Source organism: Dermacentor andersoni, chromosome 5 (genome assembly GCF_023375885.2).
Source record: "Dermacentor andersoni chromosome 5, qqDerAnde1_hic_scaffold, whole genome shotgun sequence".
Classification (NCBI taxonomy): Eukaryota; Metazoa; Arthropoda; class Arachnida; order Ixodida; family Ixodidae; genus Dermacentor; species Dermacentor andersoni.
Window position 1 is genome coordinate 144788826 of NC_092818.1, and position 16325 is coordinate 144805150.

General features: G+C 46.0%; 1 protein-coding gene across 1 annotated transcript in view; it reads left to right on the top strand.

Annotated features, from left to right (window-relative positions):
- The window catches only part of LOC126531336 (uncharacterized), a 39669-nt gene extending 23704 nt beyond the window's left edge, over positions 1-15965 (top strand). Inside the window, exons 9-11 of the mRNA XM_050178836.3 lie at positions 751-868; positions 6290-6407; positions 13344-15965. Coding sequence (XP_050034793.1) covers positions 751-868; positions 6290-6407; positions 13344-13498 — 391 coding nt within the window. The 3' untranslated portion in view covers positions 13499-15965. The remainder of the gene's footprint in view (positions 1-750; positions 869-6289; positions 6408-13343) is intronic.
- Positions 15966-16325: the final 360 nt, after the last annotated feature.

Below are 16325 nucleotides of genomic sequence, written 5' to 3' on the forward strand. Positions count from 1 at the left end.
CGAGGATTTAAAATACATGCACATCTTTTTAACAGCGCACAAATCAGCCACCACATAGAGAGAATGACACACAAGTGCCACTACCAACTGTTTAATGAAAGGAAGGCGTCAGAAGAACGAATAATTTTTTGCACATGTGCAATGCATTGACAGCCTAAGCTGTGTGACTTGTTTTTATGTTGTATGTGCATCAGTTGTATGCGTGAAAAATGAACTATCTCTCTAGACTACAAGGAGGCTGACATGTGGCTAACGAGAGCATAGCCTTTCTTTTTTACTTATACAACGCCTCTAACAGTTCACACTTATTGCTCCCTGCTCTTGCCCAGAATCGTGGCACATTAAATGCAAGGCTTACAAGAGCAGCCTTTCCAGTGCGCACCATCACATTTACTGAAATTGTTTAATAAGTGCTCCCCCAGAGAGTCAATAATGAATCTGCCTGTTTGTCCTACTTGGGACTTTTCACAGCTGAGGTGAATTTCATATGCCACCCCCATAGCACAAAGCACAAAATATTGGCACATTTATTTTTGCAACCTTGCTTTTCACGACACACATTGCGAGGGCATTACATGCAGTGCCAAGTCCGAGTGTAATAGGAACCAGTCGAATGTGTCTCAAGGCAAAGCCAGTGCGACAGTGCTTGACTCAGCTCATGGTAGACCAGACAGAAGGCAGAACCTTAGACTGGGCTTCGAGAGAAGTAGTAGTGACTGACAGTTTTGGTCCCCTTTGTTTGATTCATAGGTATGCAGCACAGAGATCCCGAGCTAAGAAGAAGCGCCAGTGTGAGGCCATGAGAAAGGAGTTGGATGACTACAAGAAGCTGTGTGCTGATCTGACAGCACGAAACCTGGAACTCATGGTTTGTGCCCACCTGGACATTCCCACTTCACCTTCACTTTGTGCTGCAGCTGCCATTTTTGGTAGTGTAAGGAGTTGGGAGGTAGTAAATGTGCAAGGTGCTAGATATCTTGAAGTAAATCTTTACCTATCCTCAAGTACACTAAACAATGCCAGAGTTGAAGCTCTTGCTATCTGCTGTCAACTTTATATATACAGCGCGAAGTGACCCTTTAATCTAAGTGGGAAGCTACCTGTGTGTAGTGCCAGATTGGCTATACCAGTGGTTCTCAAATGTGGGTCCGCAATGTTATTTTTTGGGGTCCGCAAAACTATGGGTGCGCGAATATTCGAAAATATTGAATATTATCGACTATTATATTTTTCTGTAGTCGTAATCAAACTTAATAAGAGGTGTAGACAAAAAGTAGTACAAGCCTATGCTCCAACATCCAGTCACGATGATGAGGAAGTAGGACACTTTTATGAAGATGTTGAATTAGCGATGAGAAAAGTGCAAACTCAGTATACTGTAGTAATGGGCAACTTCAATGCAAAAGTGGGGAAAAAGCAGGCTGCTGAACAAGCAATTGGCAACTACTGCGCCGATTCTTGGAACGCTAGAGGAGAGACGCTGGTAGAATTCACAGAAACGAATAAGCTTTGAATAATGAACATCTTTTTCAGGAAGCATAGCAACAGAAAGTAGACCTGGGAAAGCCCTAATGGTGAAATAAGAAATTAAATTGACCTCGTGCTTTCTGCTGATCCCAGTATAGTGCAGGATGTAGAAGTGATCGGTAGGGTAAAATGCAGTGATCATAGATTAGTGAGGGCTAGGATTCACCTTAATTTGAAGAGAGAAAGAGTAAAATTGGTCAAGAAAGAACAGGTCAACCTAGAGGCAGTACGGGTAAAAGCAGACAAATTCAGGTTGGTACTTGCAAACAAATATGCAGCCTTAGAACAGAGAGATGATGACAGAGATAATGAATGAAACCATAACTAGGCTGGCTTCAGAGGCAGCAATTGAAGTGGGAGGCAAGGCACCAAAGCAACCAGCAGGCAAGCTCTCCCAAGTAACAAAGGACCTAATAACTCAAAACGACAAAGAATGAAAGTGTCCAACTTGAGAGATAAGATAGAATTCGCGGAACTGTCGAAACTGATCAACAAGGTGAAAATAAGTGATATTTGAAACTAATGTGGGAAAGACTGAAGAAGCCGTAAAAGATAGACACAGCCTGAAATCAGTGAGAAAAAAACTTACAGTGCATACAAACCAAGATGTATGCACTAAAAGGTAAGCAGGGTAATATCATCAGCAATCTCGAAGATATAGTAAAAAAAGTGGAAGAATTCTATACTGACCTGTACAGTACCAAGAGAAGTCAGGATACCTCCATTAGAAACAGTAATGAACAGGATACGAAAACTCCTCCTATAACTAGCAATGAGGTCAGAAGGGCCTTGCAAGGCATGAAACGAGGAAGAGTGGCAGGAGAAGATGGAATAACAGTCGATTTAATCAACAATGGAGGAGACATAATGCTTGGAAAACTGGTGGCTCTTTATACAAAGTGTCTATTGACTGCAGGGGCCCCAGAAAACTGGAAGAATGCAGACATTATACTAATCCACAAAAATGGAGAGGTTAAGGAATTGAAAAATTATAGGACCATTAGCTTACTCCCAGTATTATATAAAATATTTACCAAAATAATCTCCAATAGAATAAGGGCAACACTGGACTTTAGTTAAGCAAGGGAACAGGCTGGCTCCAGGAAGGGATACTCTGCAATGGATCACATCCATGTCAACAATCAGGTTATTGAGAAATCTGCAGAGTACAATAAGCCTCTCTATATGGCTTTCATAGATTACAAAAAGGCATTTGATTCAGTAGAGATACCAGCAGTCGTAGACGCATTATGTAATCAAGGAGAACAGAACGCTTACGTAAATACCTTGGAAAATATCTACAGAGGTTCTACAGCTACCCTAATTCTACACAATAAAAGCAGGAAGATACCTATAAAGAAAAAGGTCAGACAGGGAGATGCAATCTCTCCAATGCTATTCACTGCATGCTTGGAAGAATTATTCTAGCTATTAAATTTGGAAGGCTTAGGAGTAAGGATCTACGGTGAATATTTCGGCAACCTTCGGTTTTCCGATGACATTGTTCTATTCAGCAACAATGCAGACGAGTTACAACAAATTATTGAGGACCTTAACAGAGAGAGTGTAAGAGTGAGGTTGAAGATTAAGATGCAGAAGACAAAGGTGATGATGAATAGCCGGGCAAGGGAACAAGAGTTCAAGATCGCCAGTCAGCCTCTAGAGTCTGTGAAGGAGTACATTTACCTAGTTCAATTAATCACACGGAACCCTGATCATTAGAAGGAAATTCATTGAAGAATAAAAATGGGTTGGATCGCATATGGCAGACATTGTCAGCTCCTGACTGGAAGCTTACCATTATCATTGAAAAGGAAGGTGTACAATCAGTGCATTTTACCAGTGCTGACATATTGGGCAGAGACTTGGAGACTGACAAAGAAGCTTGAGAACAAGTTAAGGACCGCACAAAAAGTGATGGAACGAAGATTGCTAGGCATAATGTTAAGAGACAGAAAGAGAGCGGTTTGGATGAGAGAGCAAATGGGTATAGACGATATTCTAATTGACATCGAGAGAAAGAAACGGAGCTGGGCTGGTCATGTAATGCGCTGGTTAGATAACCGTTGGACCATTAGGGTTACAGAATGGATACCAAGAGAAGGGAAACGCAGTCGAGGCTACGTGGAGCGGTGAAATTAGGAAATTTGTGGGCGCTAGTTGGAATCGATTGGCGCAGGACAGGGGCAGTTGGAGATCGCAGGGAGAGGCCTTCATCCTGCAGTGGACATAAAACAGGGTGATGATGATGATTATATTTTTAATATTCTGTTCGAGAAATAGATATCCGAAAATGTTCAAATATTCGGTCGGATACAAATATTTGAATCAAATCGATTATATTACTAGCTATGCGGGAGGAAACACGGTTCTTATCATTTTTTTCTATCTAATCTAAGAATATTGGAGTAATACTGCACTGAATCTTGTGATAATTTCGTGCTGCTGGCGAAATTTCGCCTGTAAAGCCACTAATCGAAGAAAGTTTGCGGGAAAGCCAGCCTTTGAGTAGAAAGGGGCGCAAGTTTGCGGGCAATGAGGTGCACTTTTTTTTTCCTTTTTTGCAGCGCCACCCCTGATTCTGAGCTTATTGCTTAACAGCAATTGCGATGAGTGACAGCTGGCACAGGGTCAAATGCCTTCGAGGTTTTGGGCGTTTGATGCGGTATAATAAGGTGCAGGTTGGCAACGACAGTTAGTGGGAATTACTCAGTTTTCCAAGTTAACATGAGCCAAATGCACAGAGCTTTAGTATAATGGCTTACTGGTCTAGTTTTGTAACATTGACAATGTAATTGCAATGTTCGAATATATCAATTTAATCCAACTTGCTAATAAATGCATGTGTATATCATTATTCAATATGCGAAGCTTATGTATTCGTATTCAAAAATTTTGATATTTGTGCACCCCTAAAAGAAAAAGAAAAAAACTGCGCGTTTTTTTGGAGGCCAGTTTAACCTTGACTCATTGCCAGTTCCGGGACATGCTACACCCCCCCTCCCCCTCCCATCCCTGCAAGTGGTCCCCCATCACTTCTACCAGTCCGCAAGGGTTCCCCGACACATCCATGGCTGAGGACCACTGGGCTAAACAGTTAAACCTCGTTACAGCAAAGTTTCATCTATCGCAAAAATGCCTTCATTACATTTGATATTCATTACATGCATATATTCGTAACACACTGATGTCAGTGAGAAGCATGTTAAATTTACTTCGTAATGTCTAATAATTTGTTATATCCAAGTTCGTTGTGGTATCGAGGTTCAACTATTTTGTCATTGACCTGCTAGATTTGCATTGCAAGGCTTTAACTGCCCTTTTTATTTTCTTATGTTTTAACTTTACCAGTGATAGTTAAGTCTTCCAGCAGATGCAACAATCTCATTAAAGATAAAAACCAGCTGTTAAAGAATGTAATGAAGAAGAACGGTAGATTAGGCAAGTTGGTGGTTTTCTATAATGCTTAAAAACAGTACAAAGACGTACAGAGGGCAACAGAATGGAGGATGGGACACACACGGCACTGACTTACAACTGCATTTATTGGAAAAAAACACGATGACTTTTTGAAACCTTGCATCAAGTGTGCGCGCAAGCTCAATGTGAATAAAAGCACTTGTCATTCCCAAAACATTGCCTCGTGAAAGCGGGTGAGATTAACACCGTTGTTCACCCCTGTTTGGCAAGCCCATTTCCTTCAAAGATAAGAATGCAGAAGGCTGACGAACACACCCACTACCTTTTCTCATTATGCGGAATGCTTCCACCACTTCCCTTGTAACGATATCACTGTGCACAAACAGGATTTTTGTGTCATCAAAGAACACTTGCACTTGTACACTTGCATTCAAAACAGTGCTTTACCAGGTTTGTAGATTTCTTGTCTAAAGAATTCTGGTGCTCCGATAGCCTGACGTTAATGCACCGGCCTGTCTGCCCTATGTCCTGTGGCCTTTCGTACATAGGGCAGACAGGCCGATGCATTAATGTGAGGTTATGCAAAGCACTGTTTCAAATGCGAGTGTGCGCCATTCTTTGATGAGACAAAAGTCCTGTTTATATACAATGATAGCATTACAAGGGATGTGGCGGAAGCATTCCGCATAATAAGAAAAGGTAGTGGGTGTGTTCGTCAGCCTTCTGTATTCTTATCTTTGAAGGAACTGGGCTTGCTGAACAGGGGTGAACAGCGGTGTTAATCTCACTTGCTTCCACGAGGCAATGTTTTGGGAATGACAAGTGCTTTTATTCACATTGAGCATTTGCGCACGCTTGATGTAAGGCTTCAAAAAGTCATTGTGTTTTTTCCAATAAATGCAGTTGCAAGTCAGCGCCGTGTGTGTCCCGTCCTCTATTTTGTTGTCCGGTGTACGTCTTTGTGCTGTTTTTAAACATTAAAGAATGTAACCAAGCTACTCTTAAGAAATTTTTCGAATGAGGTTGCCATCAAGGACAACTGCGGTCTTTAGGTATATTACACACTTGCAGTCACTGATTACTGAGAGAAAGATGAACATTTTTTCTCCAGGCTGATTGCCAAGATCACATCTAAATACATTGATTTAATACTGGCATTGATATGCGACCTTCATGGTTAGTTTTCAGCAAAAAAGCTCGAAGTGCAGAAAAGGCAGGGTAGGAAGTGAGACTTCACACACAAGTGCTGACTACTGTCTTTGTACGGAGTCACTGTAACATAACTATAGAAAACTATGGAAGTTCTTAAATAAAGTTTGCATCCTGGCCTTGCTCATTCCAGAACCAGAGGTCTATGTCAAGAGAGATGGAACTGCAGTACAAAGATGAGATTTTCAAACTTAGGAAACAGCTGGCCCTCCACAGCAGCTGCTCCATTACCTTGGAACTACAAAAGAAAGGTACACAGTCATATTTTTTGGAGAAAGGATGCAGGAGACTGTGGCCTGTTTTTTTTTTTTCCTGTATTTTTTACAGCGAAACTGTTGAAAGCTAGTTTCCCCAGTGTCCTGTCCATGTGTAGACACAAAACTCCCCATACATGGACCGATCCCGAAGATAGTGCTATGCCAGGCCGACCTGCGGCGGAGGTGAAGCAGGCATTAAGCACTCCCCATACATGGGCCAATCCTGAAGAGAGTGCAATGCCGGGACAACCCACGGCAAAGGTGAAGCAGGCATTCAGCACTCCCCATTCGTGGGCCATTCCTGAAGATAGTGCGATACCGAACGACTCACAGTGGAGATGAAGCAGGCATTAAGCACTCCCCATATGTGCGCTGCTCCCAAAGATAGTGCAATACCAGGCCAACTCATGGTGGAGATGAAGCAGGCATTAAGCACTTGCCATACGTGCACCAATCCCGAAGATAATGCAATACCAGTCCGATCCATGGTGAAGGTGAAGCAGGCATTAAGCACTCCCCATATGTGCTCCGATCCTGAAGATAGTGCAATGCCGGGCTGACCCGCAGCGGAGGTGCAGTTCGCCATTAAGGAGCCCACATACAGAGCTTCAGTGGTAATCCTTCTTCACAGAGTGGAAGGGTACCGAGTTTTTTTTTCACTGGTAATCCTCCTTCACAAAGTGGAAGGGTACTGTAGGAATCGCACCGCTGGCACGAGTTGTTGGGGTCTCGGTGCTGACGCCCGTTATTGCCAATGGGCCGCAAGCCCCAAGGGTAGCGTTGGCCTGGCGGCCTGGGGCACTGGAAGCATCCGAAGGTCCCGGCAAAGCATGAGAAGACTGGTAACAGAACAACTTGTTTATTCTAACATAGCAAAAGAGCGGCCGGTCAGGTCGACCGGAGTGGAGAGACGGGAGAGCACGTAACTCAACAGTACAAATCGGAGCCTCTCTCCTGGCGTCCGGGGGCAGCTGCTCTTATACTCTCGGCGTCGCGGTCCAAAAGGGAAGGTCACGGGATGGAGGTCACGGGATGAAGGTCACGGGACGGCGGAGCATGAGCCCACGACGGCGCGCACGGTCGAGCCGAGAGACCTGCTGAACCGAGTGCAGTGACGCATCGCCAACCCGCCCACACGACGGCGCGAACGGTTGAGCCGAGAGACCTCCAGGCTCCTCATTCGGGGAACTCCGCTCCCCGGCTGCCGCGCTTTGACAAGCGAGGGCACACACACACACACGCACACACGAAGACACGTGGCACTGAAACACGCCTGGACACGCTTGGCGGGGAAGCGTTGCGGCGGCGTCGCACGGGCCCAAAATGTCCGCCGCTTTGAACGAAGCCCCGGCGTCCGTTGCATCCGCGCCGGCAATACCGCGCGTTGTAGGCGAAACGTAACAGACCGCCCCGCCGGGGGAAGGAGATCCCGATGGTCAGGGGACTGCATCCGCTGTCCGGAGGGATGTCGCTCGATGATGCTCATAATCGAAGTTGGGCGTCCTTGGGCGTTTCTTGAGCGCAGCGCACAGAGAAGGCCTCGTTCTCACGTTCAGGTGCACACAGGACACTGCAAAGTGACTTCGGGAGAGTTGACATTTTTGTTCTCGTTTCCGGCAAGCGTTAGAACCACGCCAAAAGTCAACCGCTCAGTCAGCAAGCACGGCACAACCCTCACTAAGCCCTGCCAGGCTCTTTCCCCTTTTATACTGCTGCCTAGTTCCTTACAGTAGTTTAGCAGCACTCAGAACGCGTCCACAAATCGGAAAAATTGCACTAAAAAGCACATCATCACTTTGAAACACTACACAAAAGCAATAGGTTAAAAATCCTGCCTCAGGAAGAAAAACACCAGTAACAAGCAATTTTGAGGCTGATTCCCACGTTAGGGGCTTCGACTTAAGCCATCGGCGTTACCGTTGAGACTCCTCTTTTTGTAACGCACCTCAAAGGAATATTGTTGCAAAGCGAGGCTCCAGCGCAGGAGGCGGCCATTTTTGGGAGAGATGGTCTGCAGCCATTGGAGAGGGCAGTGATCCGTTTCAATGATAAACCTCGAGCCAGCTAGGTAACATGACAATTTCTGAACGGCCCACACGATACACGCACACTCTTTCTCGGTGGCGCTATACGCCTGCTCACGACTCGTCAGCTTACGACTAGCATACAGGACGGGGTGTTCTACTTCTCCATTTTCCCGTTGGCACAGTACAACGCCCATGCCTCGCTCACTAGCATCACACTGAACAACGAACCCTTTTGTGTAGTCGGGCGATCGTAGCACAGGCTGGCTTGTTAGGGCGCTCTTTAGGGCGCTAAAAGCTCTTTCCTTTGTCTCATCCCAGACGACTGTTTGCGGCTCTGTCTTTCTTAGAGCATCCGTTAGGGGAGCCGCGATATCAGAGTACCTGGGGATGTACCTCTGATAGTAGCCGGCGACACCTAAGAACGACCGAATATCGGTCTTCGTGCGCGGTTGCGGGAAGTCTCGCACAGCGGCCACCTTTATTTCAGAGGGGCAGCGTCGACCCCGACCAATCACGTGTCCGAGGTAGACAACCTCGGCCTGTGCTAACTGGCACTTGGGAGCCTTGACTGTCAAGCCCGCATCGCGCAGGCGGGTTAGCACTGCCCGCAAGTGCGCCATATGCTCAGGCCAGGATGCGGAGAATATCGCTACGTCGTCTAGATACGGTAAAGCGAATTCTTGCTGTCCCCGCAACACTTTATCCATGAGGCTTGAAAAGCAGTATGGCGCGTTCTTCAAACCAAAACTCAAAACTTTAGGACGGAATGTCCCCATTGGTGAAATGAACGCCGCATACCTACTAGCCTCTTCTGTAAGTGGAACCTGCCAATAACCCCTGACAAGATCTAGGGTGGAAATAAACTGAGCGCTACTCACTCTCTCAAGGCGCTCCTCGATGTTAGGGATCGGATAAATTTGATCCTTAGTGATGGAATTAAGCCTGCGGTAGTCGACGCAAGGACGAGGTTCCTTGCCCGGTACCTCAACTAAAATCAAAGGGGAGGTATAATCACTCTCACCCGCTTCAATAACACCGAGCTGTAGCATTTTCTTTACCTCAGCCTCCATAATATCGCTCTGGCGGGGTGACACCCGGTACGCCTTGGATCGTACTGGCTCTGGGGAGGTAAGTTCTATGTCATGAGTAAGGACAGAAGTCCTACCAGGCCTCTCAGAGAACAGACCTTGAAACTCTTGTAAGAGCTGGTGTAGTTCGGTTTTCTGCTCAGGCGACAGCGATGCTTTACTTATTAAGTCACTAATGACTTGATCGGTGTCTTTCCTGTTCGTCACTGAGCCTAGTCCCGGAAGCTCGACCGGAAGCTCTTCTAACTTTCCCGCATCGGGAATTTCCTCTCCAGTATCTGGTGCCTTTAACGCTACAGGCTCAATTTTATTCAGTTCGGGCGTGCTCTGAATACCAGCTTGCTGCGCCTCTGACCCTTTCTCATCGTTCAACAACGTCGGCCCCGCAACTACCGCCTTTGCAGCGAGCTCCCGAACCTTCGATCTGGTTAAGGCCTGAACGCTAGCCTCACCAAACAAAAGCCCCTTCTCGCGCAGGAGGTGATCGGACCTGTTCGAAAATAAGTACGGGTACTGGGGGGGCAGCATAGATGACACTGCGGCCTCCGTCTCAAGTGCTCCGAAAGGTCCTTCAATAAGCACTTTTGCTACCGGCAGACACACGCTATGAGCTTCCACTGCTTGCTTGATCCATGCGCACTCGCCCGTGAACATATCGGGTTCTACGTAAGAGGGGTGAACTACATCCATCGTAGCTGCGGTATCGCGAAGCACTCGGCATTCTTTCCCGTTCACGAGGAGGTCTCGCATGTAAGGCTCGAGAAGCTTGATGTTCTCGTCAGTGCTGCATAATGACAAAAACACGACTTTTGGTTTTGTTTCTGGACACTGCGCCGAAAAGTGACCCGGCTTCTGGCACGTATAACAAACGCGCGCTTGCCTCGTCTCGAACCGCTTTCTGCGTTCGGCTTCGGTTGCCGCCGTCTCCTTACGTTCGGTCGGACTGCTTTCACTCGCATCCGCACTACGTGTATCCCCCTTTGCTCTCATGGGTGCGAACTTCGGCCTCTCAAACTTGGAGCCAAATTCACCCTTTTGACCGTCCTTAGCTCCGCGAGCCCGACGCGTCACAAACTCCTCGGCTAACTCAGCGGCTCTAGCCACCGTACTAACGTCTGGCCTATCCAAGACCCAGTACCGCACGTTCTCAGGTAACCGACTATAAAACTGTTCTAGCCCGAAACACTGCAGAACTTTCTCGTGGTCACCAAACGCTTTCTCTTCTTTGAGCCACTCCTGCATGTTTGACATAAGCCTGTACGCAAACTCTGTATATGACTCACTTCTGCCTTTCTCGTTTTCCCGAAACTTCCGACGGAACGCCTCCGCTGACAGCCTGTACTTCTTTAGCAGACTCGATTTCACTTTCTCGAAATCCTCTGCCTCCTCTCTCTCCAAGCGAGCGACTACGTCGGCCGCCTCGCCGGGTAACAAAGTGAGCAAGCGCTGTGGCCACGTTTCCCGAGAGAACCCCTGCTTCTCGCACGTTCGCTCAAAGTTAACCAGGAACAAACCAATGTCCTCTCCAAGCTTAAACGGCCGCATCAGGTCAGTCATTTTGAATAATACTTGTTCTCCTGCACCGTGTGCCTGACTTCCATTACGAGCGCGTTTTATCTCTACCTCGAGACGCTTCATTTCCAAAGCGTGTTGACGGTCGCGCTCTTCTTTTTCTTTCTCTTTTTGTTCTTTTAGTTCGCGCTCCTGTCTTTTTGCCGTCTCCCTCTCCTCAATGGTCTCAAGGCATTCCGACAGCTCGTCATCCTCAGCTTCTAACTCAAGAATAGCCCTTAGCAGTTCTGGTTTTCTGAGTTTGTCTGAGACCTCCAGACCCAACTCTCTTGCAAGCTCCAGCAATTTCGGTTTGCGCAACGACTTCAAATCCATGGCTGCTCTGAATGCTGCTTTCTCTACTGCCTACTATTGTCTTGCCGCAAACTAACCCGGCAGCAACGACAACCACAATTACCAGCTCTGTTTCTAACACTAACAAAAGCCTGGCAAAACTCAGAAGAAGAAAGTCCCGCACTCACCAAACCTCGCAGCCAAGACTTCAGCGCAGTCGTTCCGCTGCAGGCAACCAGTCGTCACACAGGGCTCGTTGCACTGCTCCCGGATGGTCGTTGTGCTGCTCAGCATACAGTCAACCGCATCTCTTCGCTGCTGGCCTCCGTTGTCGCGATCTCACCGCTGCCAACCAGTTGATAGAATCGCACCGCTGGCACGAGTTGTTGGGGTCTCGGTGCTGACGCCCGTTATTGCCAATGGGCCGCAAGCCCCAAGGGTAGCGTTGGCCTGGCGGCCTGGGGCACTGGAAGCATCCAAAGGTCCCGGCAAAGCATGAGAAGACTGGTAACAGAACAACTTGTTTATTCTAACATAGCAAAAGAGCGGCCGGTCAGGTCGACCGGAGTGGAGAGACGGGAGAGCACGTAACTCAACAGTACAAATCGGAGCCTCTCTCCTGGCGTCCGGGGGCAGCTGCTCTTATACTCTCGGCGTCGCGGTCCAAAAGGGAAGGTCACGGGATGGAGGTCACGGGATGAAGGTCACGGGACGGCGGAGCATGAGCCCACGACGGCGCGCACGGTCGAGCCGAGAGACCTGCTGAACCGAGTGCAGTGACGCATCGCCAACCCGCCCACACGACGGCGCGAACGGTTGAGCCGAGAGACCTCCAGGCTCCTCATTCGGGGAACTCCGCTCCCCGGCTGCCGCGCTTTGACAAGCGAGGGCACACACACACACACGCACACACGAAGACACGTGGCACTGAAACACGCCTGGACACGCTTGGCGGGGAAGCGTTGCGGCGGCGTCGCACGGGCCCAAAATGTCCGCCGCTTTGAACGAAGCCCCGGCGTCCGTTGCATCCGCGCCGGCATTACCGCGCGTTGTAGGCGAAACGTAACAGTACCGAGTTTTTTTAATGCCTGTCCAGTAGCATAAGACTGGGCATTACTTATATGGCCCCCAGTAGTTAGTCACAGTTTACGGGTGATGGTTAGGGTCACGTCAGCTTTCTTTTATCACTTGTCATGTGGAAGCAAAGGAGCAAGCAAGGAGCAGTAGCAGTGCCCAGCGAAAGTTGTCTGTGCTTTAGCAACCACAGGTATAAAATATTTGGCAATGTGGTGCCACCACAGTGGATCACTGGTTATCACACATCGCGAACTGGGCATTGTAAAAATACAGGAGGCTATGTCATGGCAGGCTTAAAGGACTCCCTTTGTGTGTCCCTTCTCCTGCAAAAAAGCCTTCGCACAAGCCTTAACCTGACCTCATTGGTGGGTGCAAGAACTGCAACTCCAGAAATTCTATTTGTAATCTCAACTGTGCACAGCACTTGTAAGGCAATTGGAATGTGATGACAACAAACAAGCGATGTTACTCTGTTGCAATAAAGTAATTGAAACTTACGTTTCTCTGTGTTCTTTTTTCTGTCAGTTGTGTCCCGTGTTTATTGTAGGGCCAGTATTTTTGGCATCTTTTATCCCACTTTGCCCTATCATTTTTATGCATTCATAACTCGGAAATGCCAACCTCATTTCTTTTAACCCTGGCGTCAACCTTTGTTTTCTTCATGTTTACATTGTTTTCTTCAAGTTTACATAGTTCTCACCTCTTCTTTCTTGCATGACCATTATGTGTACGGATTATTCTCTGGTCTGTAAATTCTAAGCTGCATGCCCCGGCCATAAGAAATGAAATTTTTTGTGGCTTCCGCATTTTAAAATCTTGCTTCAGTGCTTGTATGGATTTTGTGAAGTGACAGAAGTGCTAAATTTTTCTTTAACGTCTGTTGTTTCTTGTAGAAAAGGACCGCCAAAGCAATCAAGGGAAGCCAAGAACAGAAATTGTTCCTCAGGGTCCTGCGGCTATTACATTGTCAAGCACACTGGCATTGCCAACTCAGTTGTCACTTGTGGTTGCCGCAAAGGATCCACTAACAAGGACGGTTTTGAAGTGAATCGAAAAGAACTGGTACTTCCATTACGTGTCTTGAAGACCTCCTGCTGGACAATCAACTTTTTGATTCTCTAGAGATAGATGGTACATTATTTTTTGTTTTATTTTGCTGCCTTTTCTCACCTTTTGTTGCCATAGAAATTATATGGATGCTTGAGCTGGCCTTCGCACAGTTGCCATGCTGTCCCAGCAGCCGGTGAGGCAAGTATTGGAGGTCATGTAATCTGTTACAGGTGTGAAGGCAATCCAGAAGGCTAGCGGCTTAATGCGCGCTGTCTTTCTGGACGCACTGTGTTGGAAGTTGCATGATATGCTAAATTTTGGTGGTGCTGGACAGTGTAAGGGCAAAAGGTGGGGCAACATGAAATGTTCACTTTGGAGGCAACCTACTGCTGGCAGTCCTCATCACAGCAGCGTTGTGACTAGTGCACCCAGTCACTGGTAAACTATGTTTGTGTGTCTGTGCACATGATGCCATGTACGTTTAGTCAGCAAGCGAACGTCTATTGTAAATTATATTGCCCATGAATCTACAAGTCTTACTTCATGTAATATTCTAATACTTTGCTATTGTTGTCAGTGATTCACCCTTTGGGCAGAACCGTGACTTTTTATTGTCCTTTGCACTAGGTGTGCAAAGCTGTTTTGTTGCATCGTTATTGCTTCACTTTGAGTAGTGTGCCTCGTGTAGCTTTTTTAATTGTTTATATGCATTTTTAGTTGCAGCCTTTGTAAAAAGTTTAATATGCACCACACATGTGGCTAGAAGTGTAATTGGATTCTTTATTAGAGCCACTATAGAAATTTCATTGTTTTGAAGCCACGTAGATTTTGGAAAAATTCACGACTCTTGATCTTTGGAGCAAGAGGAGTGCTGTAGGAGAACCACCACAAGGCCCAGTGGCAGTTGGCGTCTCCTAATGTGCACAGTGTGACTTCGAAACTTTGATAAAGGCTGCACCTAGGCCAGTAGTGTAGGCACATTTTGTTTAAAAAAAAAAAGATGCAATAAAGTAATGTGACCAACATCTATACATTTATATTTAGCAACACCTAATAGCATCATGCAGTGATATGTCTTAATGCTACCCCAGAGATTATCTTAGAGCCTTTAAGTGCCTCAGGTGTGGTCTGGATTGCAGCAATGTATGCACATGGAAATGCCTTAGATTGAAGAAAAGCATGCACTGAAAACCTTAGCTGAGGCACTTTCCTCCGGAAGTAACTATGCAAGTTGTCATATACCATATTTTCCAGACTATAGTCTGCACCCAGTGTATACCGGCATGGGCCAGGGGCCAATTTAGGTATAAAATAAGTTTTCTTTAGATAGCCTGCACTTGGCGGTAGGGATGACCCTGTATACAGTAGAGAAGCAAAGATATTATTTTCAGCCAATAAAAGTCTTGGCCCTTTATTACACTTCATATAGTAGTCAATCCTAAAATACATCAACATCACTGCATTTAAATGTTGCATAAAATTTTGCAGCAAGGTTTGGCGCAGAAAAGTCTCGGATTGCCCTCTTCCACAAGTTGTACCATCATCATACTCTACGAGGTCACCTCATCCCCCATCCAATTTATGTATCCAGTCGCATTGATCATCAGTAAAACGTCGGCATTTTGTCATGCAACGCTAAAAGTTTTTCGCAATCATTCCTGCCGCGAACCTCACGTGACTGGAACCATTTTCCCGCCGAAGTTGTAGGCCTTATTAATTATGAACAGTTCCGTGAAGCCTTAGCTAATATTGTATATACAGGTGCCATTTGAACACTCATGTAACCAACCGTATTTGTCTTCTTCATTGTTTTGTATTTACCACTCCCCCTCTGTAATGTCCTTGGCCCTGAGGGGTATAGTAAATGAAAAATAAATGAAAAATGAAATGTGCTCATAAGTCGAAGTATTAATAAGTAGCAGCATTTGCTTGCATATTATGGACTAGAAATGTTGCTCGTGCACAGCGACGATCATTGTGCAGCTGGTTTCACTGTGTTTTAGTGTGGGAAACATTTTGAGCCGCAGTGTGAACTTGTTATTTTCAAGCACACTTAAAAATAATATTTTGTATAGTCCACACCCATACATAGTCCGCACCCCGCAAAGTTTCAACTTTAGACTTGTAAAGTCTGCAAACTATAGTCCAGAAAATACATATATGATACGAAACACTGCTACTTGTTATGCAAAGGCAAAAAGGGCATTTTACATTGCGAAGGTGCAATATATTGTATTGTTGACCATTTAGGTTTCTAGCTATAATCTCCACAGCTGCTATTGTTTGATTATATATTGTGTTGTTGAGTGATTTAGGTCTCCCGCTGTAATTTACACAATTGCTACTGTTTAACTGATTTGTTTTCATTTTAGTCTGTATATATATTTTTGCAACAAGCTGCATCTGTTTGGAAGCTTGTCGGTATGCTTTGATGGTGCCTTACAAATAAATGTATTTAATGTGTTTTCCTGAATTTATTTTGCTGGTTACATTAGCTTGCCAAAATTGCTCTATTTTCTAAACAACTGTTTTCATTGACAAAAGGAGTCAACATGGTGCGAGCACACACATTTCATAAAGGTGCCACTGCTTATTACTTGCACTTGAGCATCCTATGTTTGTCTTTCACTGTAAAGTTCAACACGGGGTTGGTGGCATACATGTTGAGCAGTTCCTGGAGCTGCACAGCAAGATTTGAACATTCGTTGTCATGCGTGTTCCCTGTTCACTTGCGAATGCTAAACATGGTGCATTCATTGTAAAGCAACAAATCAGCTATCAGGAACATCTCAATTCCTTTGTTGTACTGGTAAATTTGTTGTAAT